Source organism: Caretta caretta, chromosome 8, assembly GCF_965140235.1.
Source record: "Caretta caretta isolate rCarCar2 chromosome 8, rCarCar1.hap1, whole genome shotgun sequence".
Classification (NCBI taxonomy): domain Eukaryota; kingdom Metazoa; phylum Chordata; order Testudines; family Cheloniidae; genus Caretta; species Caretta caretta.
The window spans coordinates 61,940,329-61,968,151 of NC_134213.1; the positions used below are offsets into that span (position 1 = coordinate 61,940,329).

Below are 27,823 nucleotides of genomic sequence, written 5' to 3' on the forward strand. Positions count from 1 at the left end.
CACTATTCAACAAATAAAACTTTACCTTTAGTGGTCTAGTCTTCAAGATAGACTTCATCTCTGTTGTAAAGGTATCTTTTCTTTTGACTGATGGTAAAGTATATTTTAGACTTTTAAATTCAGAACCATAACCCAGATTATTAGTTGTTCTGTTTTGTGGCCATCCATGTACATATATACAATCCTAAATCTTGAATGTTTAGGAATAAAGAATAAAAATAGTATGACATTGGGGCCTGCATTCTTATTTTTAAATTAACCAAAACCTGTATTTTAGCAAGAGCAGAGGAATAAATAAAGGTATGTTTTTTGTAGAGGATATTACTAGGTTTTCTAGCTGCATGTAGATCTAATTTGCTGTCCCTTACTAAGGAACATGGTCAAAAGAGAATGCTGACTTTTTTTTTAAAAACAAAAGTATATCAAAACAAAGTGAAGTAAGGATAACAGTGGACAAGTTCCTGGAGATTCTAATAGGTTTTGTGTGTGCTGTGGACAGAGCTCCAGGAAGCCACGTGTTGGTTGTTCTCAATAAAATCCATTTTGGCACTGAAAATATTACTCTTTGGGAAAATATTATTGCCTGCCTGCCTCCAAATTTTCTTTCACTTCTTAGCAGCCACCATCTAACTGCTCAAAGTTATCAGGACAGATGTCCTAGGAATGAAATTCTAAAGGAGAGATTCTGCTATTTCATTCCCTTCAGGTTTATTGTTAAATCCAAGGGGGTGTTAGTGACAACTGGAATTCTGCTAAAATTCTAGCAGCACTAACAGATATTTCTTCCCCGATAACTCCAGGCTAGTCAACAATAACTTCAGCAGCTGAGTGATAGCTGGGCATTACCACTTAATGTTGAACTGTAAAGTTGTAAAACCGCTTGTAAATAAGATACTAAATTACTAAAACCGTTTTTAAAACAGAGCATATTCAAACTCTTTATCCTGTTCAGGTTGTTACCATTCTGCTTTTTTGTACAACACTAGATGATACATTGTGACAGAATATGGAAGTCCTAAGAGAACTAAGTCTCTCCTGTGCTACCTTCCTGTTAGGGCCCTGCTATTTAAAGAGGCTCAGACGCCTCTGATCTGTGTATCCACTTACTGTTGACCTTTACTTACAAAGACTGTCTGAGCTACAAAATGCAGCTGTGCACTGACCATTTCAAAGACAACAGTGCTAAAACCAGACCCCCTGATACAATTGCACAAAAGCTTAGGGGAAAGCCATCTAGCATTTGAATCATACATGGCATGAATAATAAAAGTAGCATGTCATCTTCTCACTGCTTTCAGAAGTTCTTAATTTAATCTTCTTCACGCTTCACTGCGGAGGAGAGCAGAATAATTGGGAGCCTAGAAGCAATACCAAAGGAAGCTGAAAATGGAGGCAGAGGACTCAGTGGAAACACTCTTCTAATGTGGTTTATGTGGCCAAAATCCTTTCACATATTTATAGCCTGTTAATAGATGAGTAACTTCATTATAGTACTTGGATAAATCCTTATAAAATTGAGCGTTGATAGCCTTGTATCTAATTGTCATGTCATGAACTAGAATAATGTATATATTCAGAATACAAACCAAGAATTTTAATAATCTGAATTTTAATAAAAATGCATGTGTAAATAACAAATGCAAACATTAGCTTTTTTCCAACAATTGAGAGAGTTAAATGTATGTATGTTGTACTTTTCCTATAGTATTACACAACTAATAGCTCTGCACATACTAAGTGTAAAAATTATATTATTACAATGTTAACATGGAAAAGGTTACACTAGTCAAGAAATGCAAATGTTATGCTTGCAGTGATAGTCATGGGCTTGTTTTTACATATGCAGTCTTTTACGTTAATTTAATAATTGATTAAATATGAATGACAATTGGCAGCTACTTTAAAACATTTTACCAGATGCCCCAAAAGCTACAATCTAGAGAGAAGGCCACGCTGGTCAGAAACCAACCTGACTTAGACGGGAAGTGCAAACAGCCATAAAAATCTGCCTACCTACCTACCTATGTGTCTCTGTGTGTATGTAATTTAAATAGAATAACCGTGTGTGTGTGTGCATATAAACAAGTGGAAGAAAATGAAAGTTGATATCAATTTCTAGCTTCCGATTTTATATTAATTTCTAAGGGAAAGTGAAAGCAAACAAGGAGAAGTCTATGGCCAGTGGAGTTGAGAACAATGAGGAGTTTAAGTATATTAGGAACAAAAAGAATCCCAACAATGGTATTGGTCCATTACTAGGTGGAAGTGGTAGAACTGTCAGTAATAATGCAGAAAAGGCAGAAATAAATATTTGGGGAAAAGACAGGTGTAGTCATAGCATATTATTATGATGAAACACTTTCCACTCCAAGTGTAACTCAGGAGAATGCTAATCAGCAGCTAGTAAGGCTAGATACTTTTAAATCTGAAAGTCCAGATTACTTGCATCCAAGAATTTTAAAAGAGCTGGCTGAGGATCTTGCTGGGTTTTCAGTACGTCTTAGAACACTGGGGAAGTTCCAGAGAACTGGAAGAAAGCTAATACTTTGGCAATATTTAAAAAGAGTAAACAGCATGACATGGGTAATTTATAGTACTATCAGCCTGACTTCAGTCCCTAACAAAATAACCAATACAACCCTTATTTAATTCTTTAGTAATTCTGTATTATTAATGCTAGTCAACATGGGTGTATGAAAAATAAATTCTATCAAACTAACTTATTTGTGTTTTTCTTTTTAATAGAAGATTACAAGTTTAATCGATAAAGGTAATCGTGTTGATGTAATATATGCTAAACTTCTGTAAGATGTTCGACTTGGTCCCGTACAACACTTTGATTAATAAACTGGGGTGATTCAAAATCAATATGGCACACACTTAATGGATTAAAAACTAGTTGGGGATAGGCCACACAATCTAATTGTAAATGGGGAATTAGTGAATGGGTATTTTATTAGTACAGTGAGCGCACTAGTCCTAATAATATTGCTGCAATGTCTATAAAGAAACAAAGTTTCCAAGGCTATACCACATACAAGTGATTTTTCAGAATGACATGCTCCTCGTTGCTCTAAATTGTGAGAATAATTTTTTCAGCGTTCATAATTTTAAACAGTAAGTATTCTGTCAAAAGTTACTTGAATTTTTAAATTTTTTATAATCCAGAAATAAGTGCTCTAGCATCAACTTCTAAAATCTTAATCTGTGTAGAATCAGTGATTTTTATCGCAGCATTTCTTATGCGTTATTTACTGGTCGTTATCATATATCTGCATCAGCTTTCATGTTTCAGAGTAACAGCCGTGTTAGTCTGTATTCGCAAAAAGAAAAGGAGTACTTGTGGCACCTTAGAGACTAACCAATTTATTTGAGCATAAGCTTTCGTGAGCTACAGCTCACTTCATCGGATGAAGTTAGTCTCTAAGGTGCCACAAGTACTCCTTTTCTTTTAGCTTTCATGTTTGTATTTTTGAGCAATTCTGTGTGACATCAGTTGAATTTCCTTTCCTCTCTAGGCAAAACCTGACCCTTTGCTGTTTTCTGAAGGTATGTCTATGCTCCAGTAAAAGACCCACAGCATGGCCATGATTGGCCCTGGTCAGCTGACTGGGGCTTGTGGGGCTCAGGCTGCGGGGCCAAAAATTGCAGTGTAGGCATTCAGGCTTGGGCTAAAGGCCAGACTCTGAAACCCCATGAAGGGGAGGTGCTCAGAGCCCAAACTCCAAGAGCCCATGTCAGTTGACCTGGGCACTGACTACTCAGTACTGTGGGGTTTTTATTGCAGTATTAGATGGTCCCTGAGATGCTAACATGGTCTTCATCTCTACTTCTGGTAAGCAAAAATATAACTTTCAGGCAAATTGGAGATTGTGTTGTCATTGTTAATTGCCTCTCTATCATCCAGTATTTTTTTCCCATTTCATTGCTCATGGTAGCTTTAACTAACTTACTAGGATATCTGTTTTTTCTAAAATTTTTTGTGGTTAAAATCATAATGATCACTATATGCCTCTTTCATAGTTTAGAACAATGAAGTGTCTGTTCCATAGGTGTTTAGTACCCAGGTACATGCCCAGAAATTTATTGTAATCTCAGTTTGATTGTGATCCACAATCTTGAAGATTCATGCATAGAAATAACATTGAAAATGTTTGTATTTATGTATTTCTAACCAATTCTTAGTAGCAAAGTATTAATCTACCTCTTAACAAGTTAATAGGCAGTCATGTTGTGCTTGATACAGATAAGATGTAGCATTTTAGTTTTCAACACGATCAAAGTTACATGATTACAAAAAATTGAATGTTTAGACTGATTTTTCATCTTGACAGACTTGGATTTGTTTTTCTTGTCTTCCATTTGATTGAAACCAAACAAAGGACTTTCTATTTTCTGGTTCATACTTCACTTGGACAGGTAGAGGAACACATTAGCAAGGCAACCAAGTATCAGATGTGTTTGTTTTCAAAATAGGGATTTCCTCCCCCCCGTATCAGGTAGGTTCAAACTATGGTATGTTTAATTTCTGTTGAGAACAGTTAGTCTTTGTCTGACATAGGTGTTTTTAATGAGACTTGCTCACTAAATGACAAGTTACTTTCCTGTGTGTCCTATTATGGATTAGATTTTTTTGTGTTTAATTGTTAAAACTTTTAATCAAGAGTAGATCTGTTACTCTGAATACACTACTAATTTGTTGTCAAGGAGTGTTACATATTAGAGGAGTGTGGGGGAAGAAACTGGTCTAATAGCAATTTATCAGTTAACTTATTTTTCCCCTAACAGCTGATATTACTTTCATTTCAGACTAACAGCTTTGTCTAAAGTGGTAGTTATTTTTGCATATTTGCATACTTATACATTTATAGTGCCTGGCATTTTGCTATCTATCTGGTACTAACTGTATGTGAGGCTGAAACACAAAGCATTCAAAAACCAGAGGGGAATAACATTCTAAAATTGTTCCGTCACCTTTTCTGAGGCATGACTTTGCTGCCATTATGGGAGAGAAATAAATACGTCTTGTGTTTCTCTGTAACAATTCCTTATGTCATATTCTAACTTGGTCCACTCATGAGCATCAGTGGTAGTGAACAGATTTTCTTCCTCTTTGCTGCTTTTGATATAGGCTATCAAAAGACCAAGGAGATCTGTGGTGTAATGGAAATGGGTGGGCACCTGGTTCCACAGTAGTATTAGCAGTTAGTGGTTGAAATGTGTCTCCAGTTCTTTCATTCCTTGCTTGACTGTGTGGTGTTTTCTTTGAGTATGGGTTAGAATTTAAGATGGGTCCGTAAGCTTCCAGGGGCAGACCACAGTGGTACAAACTTTGTTTGAAGATGGAGAGTTCTCACCTATTCCTGGTTAGAGTAAGAATCCCATAATAACCAGGGCATAATTGTTTTTTGCCATGCCCCTGTCCATGTATAGCCTGAACAAGTCCTAATATGTGACTAGCTCTGTATATAGGCCCAGAGATTATCTGAAAGAAAATAGTCATCTTACCAGAGTAGAAATGCTTTGAGGTGGCTCTAGTACATCTGAGACCAGACATAGAAACTCGTGGCAAAGAACTCTTCATCAGTCTCTGTGGCTTTCATGTGTGAAATCCCACAAATCTGTCATCTCCACCCCGATGTCTTGTTCATTATCTTTATCGGTAGGTCTCAAACTGGCTTCTGGACTGCTGGATACCCATAGGCTACTTATTGGTGATGTGAGTGCCTTGATGGGTCACATGGTGCTGGTTTCCAAATTGCCCAGAAAGATAAAAGCACATTACTTCTTCCAAGTATAACTTTTGCAGATAAGCAATTGCTGTAATTTCCACATGAATGCTAAGGAATTGGAAATGGAATGTGTGATGTGACTGGTAATAGGAGGAGACATTCTCCATAACTCTCTCTCTTAAGGTGGAGCCCACACTAAAGTTTTAGAACCTCTGATCTAAATGGTGTGAAACCATTGGAGGATATCCTGGGGTAGCATAAACTGCAACTGCCAAGCATTACGTAAGTGACAGCCAGCTCTATACTTATTTATCCTCAAGCAGTAATGGCATCTTGTCCCCACTAGTGCTTTACAACTGATCCAAGGTATGAGGGTGATTACAGTTCCTGGTGAGGGAAGTATTTTAAAGTACTCACCGTGTCTAGAATATTACTCTTCACTGAGTGTTTGCTCCCCAATTATCAAGAGAATCTGCAGTCTTGGAGTTCTTCAGGAGTCCTCACTACTCTTAATCTCTGGCTGTCTAAAAACATCTATTTCCATATATGGCTGGCCAGAAGACTCTCCCATAGCCCATCATATTCTGATTTGATCATAATGATACAAACACTTCTAGGATTTATTGAAATTCATAGTATCTATGGATAAAGCTTCTGAGTCTGAAAAAGCTAATGTTCAATCAGAATGCAGCAGCTTTCCAGAGTGTGAGGCAGAAAAGCAAAGCATTCAAAAACCATAGGGGAATATTCTACTCAGCAACACAGGCTGAGAGCACCTCACCCCAGTGCTCTGCTCTGTGCATTGGCTCCTCAAGGAATATAGAAACATAATCAAGGGCTTGGTTCTGATATTCAGAGCTTTCCAAGGTGATTATTTGGAAAACTGCCTCCAACTCTATGACCATGACCACCCATGAAGTTGTGTTCTTCTGTCACCACAAGGATAAAATAATTTTGATCTAGTGTTGCTCAAACTAATAAGGTATAGATGAATAAAGTTAAATGAAATTTTTCCAGTGAATGGGAGAGAAGATGGGATGTAAAATTATTTTTAAAAAAAGTATTGTGGTAGATAATTTATTCAGAAAGTAAATGGAGAAAAATGAGGGTTTTATGTATCTCTTATTGTGTCTCAGAATTTTAATTATTTGGCAGTATTGGAAGTACATTTTTGAATCTCTAAGGAGAAACTGGAAGGGGAACCTTTGCTCTTTTCCCAGCACTGAGACTTTTTAAATAACCCTGTCAGTGTTCAGGACAATTGCATCTGTCCTTCCCTTCTATGGTCCTGCAAGGGCGCACCCATTCAAGGATCCTGGCTCCTCAGCCCTCATTTCTTTTGGGGTGAGACTTGTCTCTTTCTCTCCTGAGTGGTGACTTTTCCAGGTTGCACTATACTCTCCCTATATTATGAGTTTCCCAGCAAGCCAGACTGCCTCAACAGGCCTTTACACTGGACACATCTCCCCCCTAGAAAAGTTATCAGGGTGACCAGATAGAAAGTGTGAAAAGTTGGGGTGGCAATTAGGCATCTATATAACGAAAAGCCTCAAATATCGGGGCTGTCCCTATAAAATCGGGACATCTGGTCACCCTAGAAGTCAAATACAATTCCACAATAATACATGAAATTTGCATTTATTGTACAATAGACTCCAATTCTATTTAAACTTAATTCTATAACCTCTTCCAAAAATAACTAGCATTTTCCTTTTTTTTTTTTAAAAAAAAAATCACATACTAAAGATCCATCTCCACCAGTTTAAGCATCTGCTATGCTTATAGATATGCTCAGGCACACACAGAATGGCTGATATGTCACAGGTCTTTACAGTATAGTTACAAGTGCTCCTTTTTGGAATAAATCTTGTAGTGCCTCTTCCTGCACGAATTCATTGCATACTAGTGTGAAGGGGAGCTTACAGTTGCCCCTCACTGTAATTCTATTGTTTTCAACATGCTATCACTCTTCCCTTTAATAAAAGTTTTAAATAACATTTGCAAAGATGTGATCAAATTGCAATATTTGTCTATTATGACAGGGTCGGGCCAGATGGCTACAGGAGAGTAATAGAAGACAGATATATTAGCCCCAGGCTAAGTAGGTCCCTTTTCCCTGGGTAAGGTAACAGGGAAGGTTCCAGAACAATCAGGAACCTTCTGGAGACAATTAAGACAGGCTGATTAGAACACCTGCAGCCAATCAAGAAGCTGCTAGAATCAATTAAGGCAGGCTAATCAGGGCACCTGGGTTTTAAAAAGGAGCTCACTTCAGTTTGTTGTGTGCGTGTGAGGAGCTGGGAGCAAGAGGCACTAGGAGCTGAGAGTGAGAACGCGGACTGTTGGAGGACTGAGGAGTACAAGCATTATCAAACACCAGGAGGAAAGTCCTATGGTGAGGATAAAGGTGCTGGGAGGAGGCCATGGGGAAGTAGCCCAGGGAGTTGTAGCTGTCGCCCAGCTGTTCTAGGAGGCACTCTAGACAGCTGCATTCCACAGGGCCCTGGGCTGGAACCCCGAGTAGAGGGCGGGCCCGGGTTTCCCCCAAATCCTCCCAACTCCTGGTCAGACACAGGAGGAGTCGACCTGGACTGTGAATTCAGAGAAACAGCCAAGCTGAGGGCTGCCGTGAAACTCCAAGGCGAGCAAATCCCCCAATAAGCGCATGACCCACCAAGGTAGAGCAGCAACTTTGTCACACTATATAATTGGAATGTTCCCACTTCTTTGTGTTACTTATTAGAAAACCATCTGAGCCATATTTTTAAAATTAAGATCCTGGAGTGTGTCGGTACCAGAAGTCCAGTAAAATACCACAGACCAAAGGATAATTTATATCCTGTTATGACACATGTCAGCCTCTGACACTTGTTTTAAAACTTGAATAAAAGGTATTTAAATCTGTTTTCATATCCTTTCTAATTAAGATTGAGCTTTCCCTTTCTTAAATGCCAGTAAAAAAGGAAATAAGTGTGGCATTTATTTTGTAACTTCTTTTAATCCACAATGTTAGAGATGTCTAGTTAAACAGATGTCTTAATTTTTTTTATTTTAGCCTGCCTATCTCCTGTGAGGCTTCTGCATTAAACTGAACTGTTATACACATTTCTGTTCAATCCCTGCCACAGTCACAGGTGGTTTTTAAACCACAAATCCATGCACAAACATGGAGTTCTAATATTACCCACTGCTAGCCAGAGGATTGCAATGAATTCATTATGCACATCCCAATTGAAAACTTTATTCATACATCACATGAATTCTACTTAAAATATATAAATATACTTTCAGTGTGCTATGCTAAGCAGAGCATTGTGTTGCCACTTATCTGCATTTTGACAAAGATGAAACAAACCTTTGATGGCTCTCTAATTACTTGAAATTATGTCAAACGCCTTGTCTATTGCCAGGTAATAGTCTTGAAATCTATCTTTGAATTAATGATCTGAACAGGAAGAAATATATATAAATTGTTTAGTGGTATCTACGTGTGCATCTTCTATTGACTAATCAAGAAAATGAGTAACTTGCTTGATTTTAAAGAAATGGAAGTTAGGACATTGTGGACAAGTCTTTGCTTGACAGAGGAGAACAGGACTCTGAATGACTCTATGAACTTGATAAAAGAATTTTTATCCAAAGTAAAATAAATATGTATACTTATATTAAGTTTTTACTTTGACTCTATTGCCAGTCTTCCTTACGTGCCTGAAGGTTGGTAACAGTCTGAGTTGAGATCATTAGATAGAAAACAACTCATGAGAGGGGAGGATCTGTCCACTAATTACTCTGACCTCTCCTTTTTAATTTATTTATTTTTATTTTGGTGGAGATGGGTAGAAGGATTAAATAGGCTTCCTACACATATTACTCCTGGGGACATTCTGTGCCTAAAAATTCTGCACCAAAAATTCTGCACACAATATATTAAAATCCTTCAAATTTTATTTGTCAAAATAACACTACATAATCATGCCAGTTTCAATTATTTTGGTAATTTATTTCAAAATACCTGTCAGCAAGTATGTAACAATACAGACACGCACAAAAATTCCATCAGGAGCAGAGAGTTAAAGAAACCCTATGACAACCCAATTCTTGTTGTTCTGCCCTCTTCTCTCCCTCGCCTCCAGAGCCCAGCCGGTCAGACACCCACAACCCCTCCCCCAAGAGGCCAGCCATGGGGTCCACTTGGCCCAGATACACCTCCAGAGCCCAGCCATGCGCCTCCCCTCCCCCCAGCAGGCGCACCCGGCGCTCAGATTTCTGAAGATTATCAGATGCAGCTAGGAGAGTCAATAAGTTTGGCCACCCCTGCCCAATTGCATTCAGTTACCACAGTAAGGAGTCTGGTCTAAGAACCTGAATACAATGAAATAAAGTAGGATTCAGTAGTAAAAATATAAAATTATGGTAGGCATTTTCTGACTTGAATTTATTTCAGCCCTTTGACTATATGCACATGCAGTTTGTTTGCACAGAACTGTACAGACAAGCTGTGTAAGTTGCACTCCCCAAATATTTAAAAATCATGTGGTTGACAGAATCATTTGACTTAACAGAAAATGCACCACTGAGATGAATGGGGGGCAGTTTACATTTGAGGAGTTTGTGCTTGGTTCATACTTAAAAAGGTTTTTTTCCACTCACAGATATAAGGGCAAGAAACTTTTTTTTTAATGACATCTTGCATTTCACAGAATCTGAATCATTAATGTGGGATGGGGTGGATGTCTCAAGCAGGCCACATGTTTACCACCTCTAAGTCTTTTCAATTTTTGTCTTTACACCTTTTATTGTGTATCTCTTTTGTAGTAATTTAAAGCACATAAAACTTAATTTATACAAAAATGTATACTTGATATAGACTGTAAACTCTCACTTTCTCAAAGTACAGAAGCTCATTCAACAATAATTCTAGATTTGATTCGTTTGGTTCTCTAGTTTTTCTGGTCATTGCTACCACGCACCTTTGTACAGCTTTCCCATCATAATACTGTAGTAGTTTCAGATCAGATATTTATACATTGTTCTCCCTGAAATTGAATAGGTATATGTTCCTCATTAATATTTATGGGGTTAGCAAGTTTACTGTCAGATGAAGTGTTTTATTCTTGCCCATGATTGAAATGTCAAAACTTTTAATAAGTAGAAAAACTTAATGAAATGTTGAATTATAAGGCTTGCTATCATGACAGTAATATGGAAAACTGTTTTACATTGTATATATTCAGGCTGAAGATGGACCATGCAAGTTGTTATTCTTTTCTGTTGTCATGTTATCCTCTTTACCTGCACTTACATTATATTTCAGTAGTGTGGATGTATTTAAATTTTAATGTTTCCGAGTAAAACTCTAGCACAAGTTTACTTTTAAATGCGATAAAGGGCAAAAATGTTGAAAGGATCAGACTGAGAATTAAACTCCCACAATTAGGAAAGCCACAAGATGGCATCAAATTGTCAATTCTGTCCCTTGCTGCTAAAACTGTTCTCTTCAAAAGGTCAGAAAACAGTGCAATCAGTTTGTGGATTTTCATATAGAAACCATATGGGTACCGGATGAGCAGTGATATAAGGCGTACAAATTTTGAAAGCTTCACTCACTGCTGTAATTCATGACTTAAATAGCAACAATAAGCAATCTCTTTTTAAATAATCAGCCCCCACCCAAGTTGCACTACATTAGAGTGTAAGCTAACTTGTATGCTCAAAAGATTCCTCCAAGGAAAAATAAAACATGCTTCTTGGGAAAAGGTTGTACAACACAGTGTATATCTGTCCTATAATCTTAGGGGTATTTTACCAAATTGTAGTAATGATTTATGTTATGGCAATACCAGACTTAAAGAAAATTACTTTGTCAATTCACCAGTCAACGGAGATAATTCAAACTATGAATGTTAATGCTCCTTCAGACTTTAGAAATAGTCAGTATTTAAGTGTACAGTGGGACCTGACTAAAGACAGGGAATTCCATTGACAGTTTCTGAATTTTGCAAATTAATTCAACAAAAAAAGCAAGAATAATGCATCACAAAATAATTTAATTCACTTATGACAATTTTAGGTTAAGGAATATGAGGAAAAACTAGTATACTTCGTAAAATTAATAGCCTTAGTTTATATGACTAGAGTTGGTTAAATCTGTGACAGCTGGGAAACTCCCTGTTGCTTTTGTGAGGATAAGTAAGGTAACGTAACATTTTAGTCACAGGTATTTTTAATAAAAGTCATGGACAGGTCACAGGCAGTAATCAAAAATTCATGGCCCATGACCTTTTCATGACTTGTACTATATACCCCTGACTAAAACTTGGGTGCTCTGGGGCAGGAGGCAGCCCAGGGGCACCACGGGTGCTCTAGGGGGGAGGAGGAGGGCGGTGGCTCAGGGACTGGTGGGTGCTCTGGGGTGGGGGTAGGTGCTGGCAGGCTTCCTGCCTGGCTCTCTGCGTGGCTCCCGGAAACAGCTGGCATGTCCCTGCAGCCCCGAGGCGGAGGTGCCCGAGCACCCGCTCTGCACCTCCCATTGGCCAGGAATCACATCCACTGGGAACTGTGGGGGCGGTGCTTGCAGGCAGAGGCAGTGCTCAGAGCCTCCTGGCTTACCATGCCTCCATCTAGGAGACGAAGGAAGGACATGTCGCCGCTTCCGGGGAACCCCTGGAGATAAGTGCTGCCCCGAGCCCTCCCCCCTTCAGCGCCCCAACCCCAAGCCCCCTCCCACACCCAAACTCCTGCTGCTTCTGGGGACGGGGGTGCGGTGGCCCGAGACTGCCCCTGGTGACCACTGCAGAAGTCACAGAGGCCTTGGAAAGTCACAGAATCTGAGACTTCTGTGACAAACTTGCAGCCTTAATGATAAGCTGTGATGTTGTACTGCAAAATATTCCCCAAATACGATTATTTTTCAGAATTTCTAGCTACTCAGTATATTGACTAGTATTAAAGTAAGTCAGATTGGGGCCACATTGTGCTGAGTGCTGTACAGATGCATAGTAAGAGACTGTCTAAAGAACTTGCTATCTCTGTTAAAATAAGATGCAGCAAGTCAGTGTAACTATCAGAGGAAGACAAGATAGAGTTACATTGACAGGAAGGTGTAGTTGTGTGTACAGATTTCATGCACAATTTATAGGTTCGATGGTTTTTAAAGATAGAAATAATAGCTTTATGCATAGCTAGACTTAAGTCTCTGTCCCTTGCTGCTAAAATTGTTTTCTTCAAAAGGTAGAAAACAGTGCAGTCAGATTGTGGATTTTCATATAAAAACCAGATGAGCAACAATATAACGTATGTAAATTTTGAAAGTTGCACTCACTAGCTGACATCTAGTTCCAGAATCTTACTGTGAAAATGGAATGTACCATATGATGATTGATGAGAGACTGGTTGTGGTTTAGGAAGTTTTAAAGCCAAAATAGAAAAATGTCTGAAAAAAGCAAGAGCTGACTAGAACATAACAAAAAACTTAATTTCAAGGACATGTAAATATCAGAAATTATCTTTTGGTTTCTTTGATTATGTGCAAAGAGTCAAAATTTTAGATGCATTATTGTATTTTGTATTTATGCCACTGGTACAGGTCTGTTGTGATAATTGGGCCAATACATTTACTTTGTGCGCTCAATTGTAAAAAGTATGTAAACATTTATAAAATACAACAATTTATAATAACAAATGATGATGGAAGATAGGTCAAGTTACTTTCAATAATGAATGTTATAAACAGGTGCAAGAGAACCAGACAGACTGTATTAGTCCAAATAAAAAGGCCATATTGATATAATTCAAGAACTCTGTTGTAATCAGGCTTGGTAAAAACAGAAAACAGGGAACTGTCAATTAGTGAACCAAAATTGATGAGTCTGATATTAGGCCTAATTGGTGGAAGGAATAATGAGTGGATGGGCTATTCTACTCATCACTCTCTTTGTGTGTACTTAAAGAGAGAGACTGGGGCGGGGGAGATACAGAAGAAAAGATTGAGGCTACTAAAGCAAATTTCACCATCATGGCTGCTATCTGAGGCCGCTGCTCCTTTTTGGTCCTAATCCTAAGAGATGTCCTGACCAGACTGGGCGGGAAAGAGGGACACAGATAATACTGCCACCTCTACCAGCTCCAGCTGAATTCCATACACCATCTGGCATGAAAGAGTTTCAGACTTTAACAGCAACAGCTCTAGTTCATCTCAACTAACTACTTCTCTTTTCCCAAAAAGGACAGTTGTTGCCATCTTTGATACCACTAAGAGGCTCTCAAACAAGGGTTTTTTTCCTTCTAAAACTCTCTCCAGCTAAAGGGGAAAGAAATGTTAAAATGAAAGCCTTACTTAATACTTTTGTTTTTCCATCTTTTCTGTACCTTTAATAAAAGTTTAAAAGGATTTCAGTGTGTGTTTGCCGTGGTTCTAAGCAGGCTGAGGTCTCTGTATATCAAACTCTGAACCTTGTTTAACACAGTTTAATGTTGGACGTTGACTGGGTAATGTTAACACCTTTGGCCCATTTATTACATCTAAATTTATACAACAGTACCCATTGGCCATTCACCAGAGGCTCTGTTATGTAGTTGAAGTTTGTGAGAAATATGCTTTAAGATTAAAGTTCTCTTGATGCATATTTTGAGTTGTTGAGTCTGATACTACAGGAGCAAGGAGCATTGAAATGGAATTAATGACTTTGCTGAAAACACATACATTGGGTGCTGTTACTGCGTGACTGAATATGTAATAATAAATGAAGTTGATACTCATACCTAAAAGCGAAATGGTAGTTACCTGGGAACAGGAAAACAGATAATGAAAGCTGATTAAGTCGTGAGTTGGCAAAATACAATGTTGCAAGGTAAATTAGGAAGACTAAACTAACTTGTTTGTGATTAAAATATCGTGTAAGAAGCCTGTCTAAGGAAGATTTGTGTTTTTAAAATTACAGGGTTTTGTGACTAATTACTGAATTTGTTTATGAATATTCATAATCTTCTCTTTACCAATCTGACAATTTATGCATAAGAATTAGGTATGTCATCCTTTGAGCAAAAATGTTCCATGATATTCAGAAACTTCTGAGGCAATGAGGGTCATTTGTTCAATAGGTGTGATCATTGCTACTTCTCGTGATGCTTACTATGTCAACTAAATTTTCCAAGTTAGTGCCTCTCCCCTCCCCTGGAAAACTGTAGTATTATAGTATGTATCTGTAGTGATTGTTGACATCTAAACTGAACTCCAGCCAATGAACATTAGAATCTTTACTTTTACTTGCAAACAACAACTGAAATGTGCGCGGTCCTGCCCCTTTCCCTATTAGTGGTGAGTTTCCCCGCCTGTCATGCGGGAGACTGGGATTCGATTCCCCGACGGAGAGCGCAATAACTTTGTGGGGGAGGGATAGCTCAGTGGTTTGAGCATTGGCCTGCTAAAGCCAGGGTTGTGAGTTCAGTCCTTGAGGGGGCCATTTAGGGATCTGGGGCAAAAATTGGGGATTGTTCCTGCTTTGAGCTGGGGGTTGGACTAGATGATCTCCTGAGATCCCTTCCAACCCTGCTATTCTATTATTCTATTTATTCTCTACTTAAAATCAGTAACTTTTCTTTTTTAGGGCAGCAAAATTATCATGCGTATGACTTTTGTGCCAGTATGTATTTTTCTGCAACTTGATACATTTGTCTCATTGCAGGAAATTTTAAACAAGTAGCGTTGAAATCTCGTACTCGTTAAACAGATATTAATAATTGTTCCTCCTACTACATGTTTTGCATAGTTTTTAATGTGAGGGTCAGAAAAATTAAATCATCAGTAATCTTAAAGGGAAATGAGGTGGAATAAAGCAATTTTGAAGTAAGATGTCTTTTATAGGAGTAGGGGAGCAGCTGTGTTAGTCTGTATCCGCAAAAAGAAAAGGTGCCACAAGTACTCCTTTTTTTTTTTATAGGAGTATTTATCAGTTGTCAACAATTCATTAGCTGTTTTTACTGAAAAGTTGGAATGCTTGGTGTGGTGGATCTTTGTAAGCTGTCTGAAGTAAATTTCATCCACCATCTTCCTGTCGTTGATCCCATACTGTGAGGAGAGTCTCAGTTGCTTCTTGTTCAGTCTTATTCCTTCACTGTTTTGAATAATAGACAATTTCACAAAATGTTCTTGGCTTTTTCTGTTACTCGATCGGAAAAGTGCTTCTTTTCCTCTCCTAGCCGTGTATTTCTGTACTACTTCATGCATGAATCTTCAGCTTGCTGATGGCTTTTTGAATCGTGGTTGAACTCCTCTTTGTGCTTCTTTTCTCTCCTTCATTGCAATCCTTACTTTGACCTTAATTCTTTATTCTTCATTTCTCTGAAGAGTCCAGATATTTTTCCCGTCCCAGATGCTGGTCACCTTTGTATATTATCCATTCATTTAAATAGAATTATTGAAATTTGCTACAGCACAACTAATCAGATATCTTGGCACTTCACAGTTTTAAATGCTTCCATTTTCTAGTTATTTGGTGCTGTTTATATTTTTCCTTTGACTTCAGGTGTGAATCATTGATCATTGGTTTGCTCTACAATAAAGATGAAAAATCAGGGAAAAACATGTGCCCCTTGGAAATCATAATATCCTCAGGATAGTTTTGTACTCATGTTATTCTGGCATTGGATGTATATTCTATTGAAGAAAGAAACCACACATACATATAAACTACAAAAAATGTTTTACAGAACAAAAGTTTGCCATTATAATTCATAATGCCAAGACCACAAAACTAAGATAATCAGATGTACAATTCTTCTTAGTGCCAATTTCTGTGTGCTACCCATCAGAAAACAGATGCTATGAGACAGCATGCTGTTCAAAACAACAGTTTATCATAAAAATTCTTTTTTAGCCTTTGAAGAAGGTGCGTAATGTTCTACAGTAAATATGAATTAGCTGTGTCCTTTCGAAATGTGCCATATGGTTTTAACATAAGTACAAGTGATTTATCCAGGGTAGCTTGGAGGGGGATTTTTAGGAGCTGGCCTTGTGCTAGTTCTCAGCACTGCCTTGCAAGCCTGACTGTTAGATTCCTAATCTCCCTTCTCCACCCTGTATAGCTGGCAGGTGCTGTTACTGCTCTCAGGCCTTGGGTTTGAGTGTGCCCTCTCTCTAGTGACTCCTATGACTGATTTAAGGAGTGGTTTTATTAAAGAGTTCCATCCTGTCTAACCTAGCTAGAAGTATTATAACTACAACATAATGTTTGTGTAGTGGGGATTTGCTCAGGGCTCATAGAACACGGTGTGAAATTGGGATGTCAGAGAATGGAGCTGTGTGGTTAGCAATGCTTCATTGCCTCCTTAACCAATGCTAATACTAGAAGAGTGATTGATTGTTTAATGAATAGGTGACTTCGTTTTTGCTTGTCCTGTATTATCCAAGATTTCAAGCATGTACTGCTTTCTTACGGGTCCTTTATTGTATAGTGTTCGTCCAGGTTTCATAATTTTCCCTATGCAGCTTAAATGATGGTTCTTTAAAATGTGGAAGATTAGTGAATGTTATTGCATGGTATAAAATGGGCTTCATACTCTAGAAAATAACTTCTTATCCTTCTGCTATTGAGTGATCACTTGTAGCATTAACATATAGTCAGATGAGAGCTAATTGTGCCTCTTGTCACACATTCAAAATCCATTTCAGTATAGGATGCTGCTTTCCAGGTTTTGTTGGGCTTTTTTCACTTAACTGCTCTGCTGATGTAGCAACACAGGGGAGACATTTCTCCCCTCGGACGTTTTCTCCCATCTCTCTCTGACTTTAATATGCAACCACAATGCATAAAAACATGTATCGTCCCTTGAAAATGCCAGCCAAAGGAAGTTAGGTAACCAAATCTCACTGAATGGGAATTGGGAGTCTAACTCCCTTTCCCTCCTTTTCCATTAGCTGGAAGCTTCTGCTAAAATGACTAGCAGTGAACATAGTTGACAATGTTCATATTTGTTAGGCTTCAGAGTTAACACACACTTGAGATGAATGGGAGTAGTTTACTACATTTAGTTCCTTTTTTTCCCCGTATATTTGGCTGGAAGTACTCAAGTTGTTAAGCATATCGCAGGGACAAAGAATGTAGTATGCCTTGCCCAGTCCTGTTGGTGGAAGTCTAGTGATTTTCCTCAAAAACTTAGTCACAAAATGCTGAAACTCTGCTCTCATGCTAGAATGTGTCTGGAGGTTTGCAGACTTCTTCTTCAACTTGGCATGTCGCATCTGCATTCCTGTACTCTTTCCTCTCCCACCTTCCACTACTTCTATTGTCATATTTTAGCGGGTGGGTCATAAGAGCTGTGTGTTCTTATGCACAAACAGATGACTTTTCCAGGTTGGTTAACTGGTATTTTAAAAAGTTTTTTCCATTAATAATTAATTAATTAATTATATTAATATGATAGGGGGAAACAAGGCAACAATTTGAGGAAGGGCTATGTGGTATAAATATGACTGACTTTACTCTCTGAAAATCAAACAGTATGGACTTCTGTACAAAGTCGGAGAGAGAATAGTGTTCAGGTATGATCGAAAACTTTGTTTAAAATTGAGTAGCTATGGCTTTTTCTGTGTTTGTGAGCCTTTGTCTTTATCTGTGGGTGCTTGCTATGATTCTCTCCCCACACCCCCATCCATGTGTTTCAGGAAATTTACTAATTTGGGATTTTTTTCCCATTAAGTTTATGGGAGGCAACATGAAGTTTGGTATTCAAAATATACAATTAAAACCCCTTTGTGGCAACATTGACTTCCCTGTAAAATGGACTGCGGAAATCTTCTTCTCACTTTCTCTGGAAACAAAAGAGGGGTATTGAGTCTCACATTCCAGCTGTTCTTTAGTTGCAAGAGATCTCTCTAAGGTAGCCATCCTTTGTTCTTGCCAGCTTGGCTTGCTGCTTTGCCCTTAGAGTGCAATGCTTGGACTTGTATCAATTTCTATGCAGTTGAATAGTTACTCTGAAAGGACAGTAGCAAAAAATAGCTTGTCCAGAGCAGAGATGCAGCATGTCTTGCAAAAATTATTTTTAAAGTTAATGTAGCAGCCAGCATAGACCATGGTATTTTAACCAACCAGAAACAGCACAGAGAAATTCAGCATTAATCCTTTTCTTCTGAGAAGGAAGTTAAATCCTTGCATCAAGGTCAGCAGCAGAGTAGTTGCTTTAGAAGTTGGAGAAGCTGACTGTATACTAAGATGAGTCCTACCCATATGTAATTAATCAGGCATTTTCTTTTGAACTTCAGTGGAGAGATGTCTGACTGAATTTGAGCCTTTTAGAAAGTTGACAACTGATGCATCCTTGTGCTCATATCACACAGTTTTGTAGATCAAGATTGGGGTTTAACTTCCATTGGAGAAACGTTAAGATTTAGAGGGTTTGTGTGACTTTAAAAGTGTCATTGATCTTGTAGCTGGTCTTCAGTCTCCTACTGATGAGTTTTCTTAGTTACAGAGCACAGTGTTACTTGTTTACATATCCATGTGGGAATCATGTGATGAGATCCCTTTCATACAGCTCTTTTGAAAATCGTTCCCCATTTCGGGTTGCTGAGCACTTCATAACAATGGCATTTTGCAGTTCAGTGTTTGTAATGTCTCAGTGATTTCCAGTTCAAGTGTATGCTCAGTTTACATATCAAAAAATGATTATTCAGTCAGATCTGTAAACTTAAGCTAGTCCTTCTTTTTGCATTTGTGCATTATCTAAGGATTTTATATCCAATATCTGTTCACAGGAATGAGAACAGAATTTGTCCTTCCATTTGAAACAACTCTAATGTTGATTCAGAGCCAATTACAATTGGCTCACTCTTGGCTAATGTGTTGGCTCTGCAGAGCGAACAGGAGTAAAGAGTGGCGGTACAGATTTGTTTTTCTATGTTAAAGTAAACAGATAAGACAGGGAAGACACAAGCTCAGATGTACTGAACAAGAAGGTACAGTTTTTATATACGGACTTTTCAGAACAGAAATGCCTTTCAAAATCCTGGCCGTAACATTCCAGTCCAGAGCATCTCATGAGTAGATTCAGAGAATAATACCAGTTTTGGGTTTTGATGTGGACAGTCATCCACTTTCATTCACATATTGTATCTTGTCCAAGTGATCATATGTAAAAGGAGAAGCACTGTTTCCTAGTGGATAGAGCAGTGCCCTGCACTGGGACTCAGGAGACCTGGGTTCTATTTCTGGCTCTGCTTCTAGACCAAGGTTTCCCAGCTGTCAAGTTTCCTTTCCCACTCTGAACTCTAGGGTACAGATGTGGGGACCTGCATGAAAACCCCCTAAGCTTATTTTTACCAGCTTAGGTTAAAACTTCCCCAAGGTGCAAACCATTTTACCTTTTGCCCTTGGACTTTATTGCTGCCACCACCAAGCGTCTAACAAATATATAACAGGGAAAGAGCCCGCTTGGAAACATCTTTCCCCCCAAAATCCTCCCCAAACCCTACACCCCCTTTCCTGGGGAAGGCTTGTTAAAAATCCTCACCAATTTGCATATGTGAACACAGTCCCAAACCCTTGGATCTTAAGAACAATGAAAAAGCAATCAGGTTCTTAAAAGAAGAATTTTAATGGAAGAAAAAAAAAGTAAAAGAATCACCTCTGTAAAATCAGGGTGGTAAATACATTACAGGGTAATCAGATTCAAAAGATATAGAATCCCTCTAGGCAAAACCTTAAGATACAAAAAGACACAAAAACAAGAATATACATTCCATTCAGCACAGCTTATTTTATCAGCCATTTAGACAAAACAGAATCTAACGCCTATCCAGCTAGATTACTTACTAAGTTCTAAGACTCCATTCCTTTCCTGTTCCCTGCAAAAGCGTCACACAGATAGAGAGAACCTTTGTTTCTCCCGCCGCCCCCTCCAGCTTTGAAAGTATCTTGTCTCCTCATTTGTCATTTGCCAGCGAGGTTATCCTAGCTTCTTAACCCTTTACAGATGAAAGAGTTTTTCCTCTGGCTAGGAGGGATTTTAAAGGTGTTTACCCTTCCCTTTATATTTGACACCAGCAGACAAGTCACTTCACCTTTCTGCCTCAGTTGCCCTATCTAATGACACTGACCTCCCTTGGATAGACCATTAACGTGCAAAGAGGTTTTATTTTTAATTTTCAGACTTTTTAAGTCCAAAACAGTGGTTGTGAAGAGTTTTCTGCATATTTAGTTGTTGGTAGAATGTTATAGAATCATAGAATCTCAGGGTTGGAAGGGACCCCTGAAGGTCATCTAGTCCAACTCCCTGCTCGAAGCAGGACCAATTCCCAGTTAAATCATCCCAGCCAGGGCTTTGTCAAGCCTGACCTTAAAAACCTCTAAGGAAGGAGATTCTACCACCTCCCTAGGTAACGCATTCCAGTGTTTCACCACCCTCTTAGTGAAAAAGTTTTTCCTAATATCCAATCTAAACCTCCCCCACTGCAACTTGAGACCATTACTCCTCGTTCTGTCATCTGCTACCATTGAGAACAGTCTAGAGCCATCCTCTTTGGAACCCCCTTTCAGGTAGTTGAAAGCAGCTATCAAATCCCCCCTCATTCTTCTCTTCTGCAGGCTAAACAATCCCAGCTCCCACAGCCTCTCCTCATAAGTCATGTGTTCCAGACCCCTAATCATTTTTGTTGCCCTTCGCTGGACTCTCTCCAATTTATCCACATCCTTCTTGAAGTGTGGGGCCCAAAACTGGACACAGTACTCCAGATGAGGCCTCACCAATGTCGAATAGAGGGGAACGATCACGTTCCTCGATCTGCTGGCTATGCCCCTACTTATACATCCCAAAATGCCATTGGCCTTCTTGGCAACAAGGGCACACTGCTGACTCATATCCAGCTTCTCGTCCACTGTCACCCCTAGGTCCTTTTCCGCAGAACTGCTGCCTAGCCATTCGGTCCCTAGTCTGTAGCGGTGCATTGGATTCTTCCATCCAAAGTGCAGGACCCTGCACTTATCCTCATTGAACCTCATCAGATTTCTTTTGGCCCAATCCTCCAATTTGTCTAGGTCCCTCTGTATCCTATCCCTCCCCTCCAGCGTATCTACCACTCCTCCCAGTTTAGTATCATCTGCAAATTTGCTGAGAGTGCAATCCACACCATCCTCCAGATCATTTATGAAGATATTGAACAAAACCGGCCCCAGGACCGACCCTTGGGGCACTCCACTTGATACCGGCTGCCAACTAGACATGGAGCCATTGATCACTACCCGTTGAGCCCGACAATCTAGCCAGCTTTCTACCCACCTTATAGTGCATTCATCCAGCCCATACTTCCTTAACTTGCTGACAAGAATACTGTGGGAGACCGTGTCAAAAGCTTTGCTAAAGTCAAGAAACAATACATCCACTGCTTTCCCTTCATCCACAGAACCAGTAATCTCATCATAAAAGGCAATTAGATTAGTCAGGCATGACCTTCCCTTGGTGAATCCATGCTGGCTGTTCCTGATCACTTTCCTCTCATGCAAGTGCTTCAGGATTGATTCTTTGAGGACCTGCTCCATGATTTTTCCAGGGACTGAGGTGAGGCTGACTGGCCTGTAGTTCCTTGGATCCTCCTTCTTCCCTTTTTTAAAGATTGGCACTACATGTCCTAAACATCATTAAAAAGCTGTTTTACATTTAACTAAAAGGAAATCTGAATAAGAGAAAAGCCATTCATGTAAATGTTAACTCTTCTTTTTTTTTTTTTTCTTTTTAAAGGAAGGTGCTTCTGCCAGGAAAACTCAAACCCCAGCAGCACAGCCTGTGCCAAGACCAGGTAAACAGAATTACTTTATTTGTGTATTATCTGGAATGAAAGCATTTTGAGTTAGGACAAGATTGTAGCTAAAATCCTTATACATTTTGTTAAGATATGTATTGGAAATATATAGCCACTGTGTATTAATTAACATATTATTGTTGCAGTGGTCCAAGGTCTGGGATTAGCTATGCTCACCCTGAACTAGTACAGAAATAGCACTGCTAGGATGATGGACTAGTGGCAGTTTTACAGTCTGACTTCTTGTGAACTACCATAGCTAGAATCAAATACCATATACTCTTGGAATGCTTTGAAAACTTTGGCACGCCATAAAACTTTTATTTCTAGACCTAGCAATTCAAGAGCTACTGGTGCCCAAAACTTAAGGTATTTGTGTGGGGTGAGGGTGGTATTTTGAGTTGAATTCAACAGCTGATTTCTTGTGAACCATTAAACAAAAAACCCCTATGCTTTCTACTGTCTGAAAATATTTAATACCAGCATTGAAATGGTGTGTAGTAGTAAATTTCTATGCTGTAGTTCTTGAGAATGGCAGCTAAAATGTTGAAATCAAGCAGTCATTCTATTTACCACTACTTCCATGACAAAGTTTCAATATGACTACACCTGTTAGAACTAGGAAAAATCTGGTAACTGGTACAAATGCGTTCAGTGATAGTATAGTTCTTCCAAGCACTTTTTTGGCCCAGTGATAAGGGTGGGGAGAAATGCCATTCTGGCATGATTTATTTCTTAGTCATGCATTGGGCACTCCTATTAATTTTCAAGAACCTTTCCACAAATTCCCTTTCTTGTTGTTCACTAAGCATGCAAAAATGTGATAGGTGCTATCCAGATATTATTAGTATTAGTAGAATTAGCGTTACGGTAGTTCTTAGAACCCCAGCTAAGATCATGGCTTCCTTTGAATACCTTACAATATTGGTGGCTTACATGCTACGACAGCTTTTGTGTTTTGGGAGACCAGAGGAATTGATGGGAGAGGAGTAAGAGCACAGGAAAATGTGAGAGTGGGAGACAGTGGGTTTGAGAGAAAAATTAGGGATATGAGGGGGATGAAAGGGACGAAATCAGGGAGTGGAGGTATAGTGGAACGGTGTTGACTAAAATCGAAAACCGGTGTAGTGGGGCAGGAGCAAAAACTCTTACTAGAATTGTGGACCCCAAAATCCCCCCCCCCCCCAATCATTACTGATGGGATCATAACACACAACATATTGTGCATCAAAATCATAGAATCATAAAAATGTAGGGCTGGAAGGGACCTTGAAAGGTCATCTAGAACATCTCCCCATTTTGAGGCAAGACTAAGTATACCTAGAAGCCATTTAACAATCCCAATCCAAACAGTACAGTGTCTCAGACTAATATTGGCCCCCATTATACTGAAACCCATACTACTCCTGGAGGAATTCTGCGCCTCTGCGCAATGCAGAATTTTGTATAAATTAACGAGCGCGCAGAATTTCCTTTCCCCAACAGAAATGGGCTGCAGTGCTGCTAGCCACCACTAGGGGTCCTGGCAGAGCCCAGCTCACACATAGAAGACACTGCTCGGGGGAGGAGGAGGGAGCTAGAGGGTTCCTGGCAGCTGTAGTTCCCAGCATGCCCTGAGGGAAGGAGGGGGCAGTGTGCAGGAAACTTCGTGCAACCCTGGGACCAAGCATCAGGAAGTTTCTCCCTCTGGATCCTTGGACTTAGGTGGGGGCTGAGCGGGTCCCATGGTGGAGGTTTGGGGGCAGGTGGGGGGCAGCTGGGCTCTGGTGAGGGGAAAGGGGCAGGGAAACAGGAACTGCGTTGTCATAGGGGTTTCCTTAACTCTCTGCTCCTGGGGGAATCAGACATACTTGACATGTGTCTTGAAATAAATTACCAAAATAATTGAAACTGGTATGATTAAGTAGTAGTATTTTGACAAATAACATTTGCAGAATTTTAAAATATTGTGCAGAGAATTTTTAATTGTTTTGGTGCAGAATGCCCCCAGGAACACCATACTTATTTTCTCTTCTCCCCTTTAATTTTGTAATCTGTGATATTCCCTAGTGCCTTAGCATAATGTGGTAGTCATTGATTTGCTCATGTTAAGTACACACATTGAGAAAAGTGGACTGTTACAACTGGTAAATTTTGAAAGATTGGGGGAAATTTGTTTACAGGACTTGGTCAGGTGTAGATACTGTGAAGATGTTTGCCAAAGCCATATTGTTTTGGGAAGTGTTATGCAAGAATTTTTTTTCATAGCTTTGTCAAATTTAGTGATGCTCTTTTAAGCTTTTCACAAAGTGAAAAGTGATGTTGCTAAAGCAAAATGTAAAACTACTACTTTATGTGGCCTGGGTAGGTCACCAGATGAGGATATATACCTTGTTAATTCCTTGGGATCTTTTTAGTGAAAGTAATGCTTAAAGATTTGCTTTTGTAAAATAGTTTCCCCATGAAAGTCTATTAAGTATTGAATACTATTCTAAATTGTTTTTAGATTGTGCTGTGTTATTGTGATTCCTTTTGTTCTTTTTTATCTTCCCAGTTGTTTCAGTGCTAGAAAGGTCACCCTGTCTGTCATATTTATCTGACTAGGGCTGTTGAGAATATGAATGTATTTGGAACTGACAAACAAGGATATGAAAAGGGTAGAAATAGCAAGAGCAGAAATCCAAATGGATAAACCACTGTCATCAACATGGCCACAGTGCTAGATGAAATTTCACACTTGTTAACTGACAGACCTGTTTATTTGTATATTAAAAAGGGTTATGTTGGTGTTGCCCCCTAGTTAGCCTTCTGTATATTGTAAGGTGCAAAGAGAATTAAGAACAGAGGTATTAAGGATCTGGAGCAAGTATGTCTCTTGGATTTTTGCTCCAAAATGGATTCATATCATGCCCATTCTGGGACACTTTGTTTCCTCATCTTTTAAAATATTAGACTAATAGCAGAGCAGGAGAATGTTGTTCTTTTATAGCATAGGAATGTTTGCTCGGTCCATCAAATGAAAGTATTTTGTCACACTTGAGCTAGAGACCTATCATTTCTAATTTTTTTGGTTAAATTGTAGAATTTTTTATAGTGTTTTTTTTTTATTGTATAGAATAGTTTATTTAACGTTAAAACCAGGTGGACAAATAGCTTCATGCCTTCCAGAAAGAAACAACATTTATATGGGATTATTTTAACCTTTAAAATGGCTTTTTTTTAATAATTAATGAAGTTACTAAACCATTACAGACCTTATAGTTAAAAGTGGCGTGACCAATTATTTCCATGGTTTTGACAGTGTCAGGTAGAGATAATTGAAATTATGGTCCCTATCTTCTGACAGTAGGGGTGTGTGGGTGTGTGGGTGTGGTGCATACTTAAGTACCACAGTTAGGTTCTGAAACAGTTGGTCATAAATAAGCATGAATAGGTGTGTTACAACACTGGAAATCAATTAAAGAAATTCATTGTGCTTAGTACCAGTTGTGACTTGACGGTATATTGTACTTTCTCTAATTTCTAAACTAGGCTAAACCCTTATGATAAGAATTCTCATCCTCAGCAGCAAGTTTGTTTGGAGTCCTGAAAATCTTGTGGACTCTTCACGGAAAAGTAATCTATGAGTGTACTAATCAACAGCAAGCCAACCTATTCATTCGTAGTACCAAGGCCAGCACTGTTTTATCTTGACCTGAGCTGGCATAATTGGAAGAGATGGCCAAAGAAAACTAATGTATTAGAAGAGAGCTCATTACCGTAAAACTTTCATCGTGGGTCTCTGTCTGATTTTACCAGGTTGTTTAAAGTGAGCCATGGCGGCATGCATTTTCTATCCATGAAATAACTCCACACTTGAACTGGAATATCTCCCACGTGAGCAGGTCACTGAACTTGGAAGCCTGAAAACAAAACTTTAAAAAGAAGAGAAAACCCTGTGTCCAAGCTTGCGGAATACGTTCCCCATCTGTTGAAGGGATTTCTACCATAATGCATTTGTTAAATCTTCTTGATGATTTCTGGCCAGCTTTTCAGCCTGAGGGCTGCTATGCCTATCTGCCGTGCTTTATTGTACCTGACATGTGAGGAGCTCACCCAATCCAGATTGTTGGGGACACTAAACATGCCCTGACAATCAAATTTGGCAATTGTGAACTCTGTATTAAAGGGCAGCCAAGTTTTCATACTTTATGTGTTACCACTGCCACCAGTAAAAAGATGAGGCTCTGTGAAGATTATTTCTTCATGCATAGATCCTCAACTCAGTCTCGCATCATACACAATGAAATGCAACTTTCTGCCATTGAAAATCCTTAGTAGTGAGTGGTGTTCTGTTGATATGAGATGGGGAGGGGCAAGAGAAAAGTGTATGGATTAGTTCCAGTAAACTTTTTGACCTAGGTAGATTTAACTATGTTTCAGGATTATTTTATTAATACCAAAGATGTTTATCCTCCAAATACCAATAGCTAGATTGTTCACCTTTGTTCACCTTGGTAGATAGTTATTCCTATGTCAGTCAGTCACTAATATTTTCTGTTTTACAGTTTCCCAAGCAAGACCACCTCCAAACCAGAAAAAAGGTGAGTTACCTATAGCTGAGTCCCTTTTATAAAGGCAAACCTTCATGTAAATATACTCTTTTTTTTTATCCTGAATTGAGAATGATAAAGACCGAGTGGATTTTGATATTCTTTCACAATTTTGTGCTGTAAGGCAAGTGATAAAATTTTGTAATTACATTTTGTTAAAATTATATTTGCCTTTTTTTATTCTCTCTCTACAGGATCTCGAACGCCCATAATCATTATTCCAGCAGCTACAACTTCTTTAATAACTATGCTTAATGCAAAAGACCTTCTACAGGATTTAAAGTAAGTAGCTGACTAAAATATGCCTTATAAAAGATTGTCTTCAGATATAAAGATATAGCCAGAGTAGTAATTATTCAAGAAGCAGTATCTATTATCTCTTGACAACTGAATTTTAATTTTACAGTCCAAATTGTAAAGAAAGCATAGGCATCCTTGAATGGTAGGTGAAAGTATTAGTATGAATGTTGTTTGCAAGAATGATGACCTCTGAACCAACTAAATATATTGAATGGAAGGAAGTGTTAATTTCTAAAGGCAGACTTTTTCACTCCTCTGTTTTTAAATGGTAAATTTTAGCCATTCTCTAAATCATTGCTAAATGGGGAATGAGTTGTAATTCACACAAAGAATGGGTGAGTTCATGTGTTACTAAAAAATAGAAGTGAAGCAAGAATTTGAAATATTTATAGCAAAATAAATTAACACATAGAAATACTGTTGAACTA

The 27,823-nt window shown here is 38.7% G+C and overlaps 1 protein-coding gene across 1 annotated transcript in view; it reads left to right on the forward strand.

Annotated features, from left to right (window-relative positions):
* Positions 1-27,823, forward strand: part of CDC73 (cell division cycle 73) — a 174,339-nt gene that overhangs the window by 114,200 nt on the left and 32,316 nt on the right. The window contains exons 11-13 of the mRNA XM_048860401.2: positions 22,464-22,521; positions 27,051-27,086; positions 27,290-27,377. Of these exons, the coding sequence (XP_048716358.2) occupies positions 22,464-22,521; positions 27,051-27,086; positions 27,290-27,377 (182 nt within the window). The remainder of the gene's footprint in view (positions 1-22,463; positions 22,522-27,050; positions 27,087-27,289; positions 27,378-27,823) is intronic.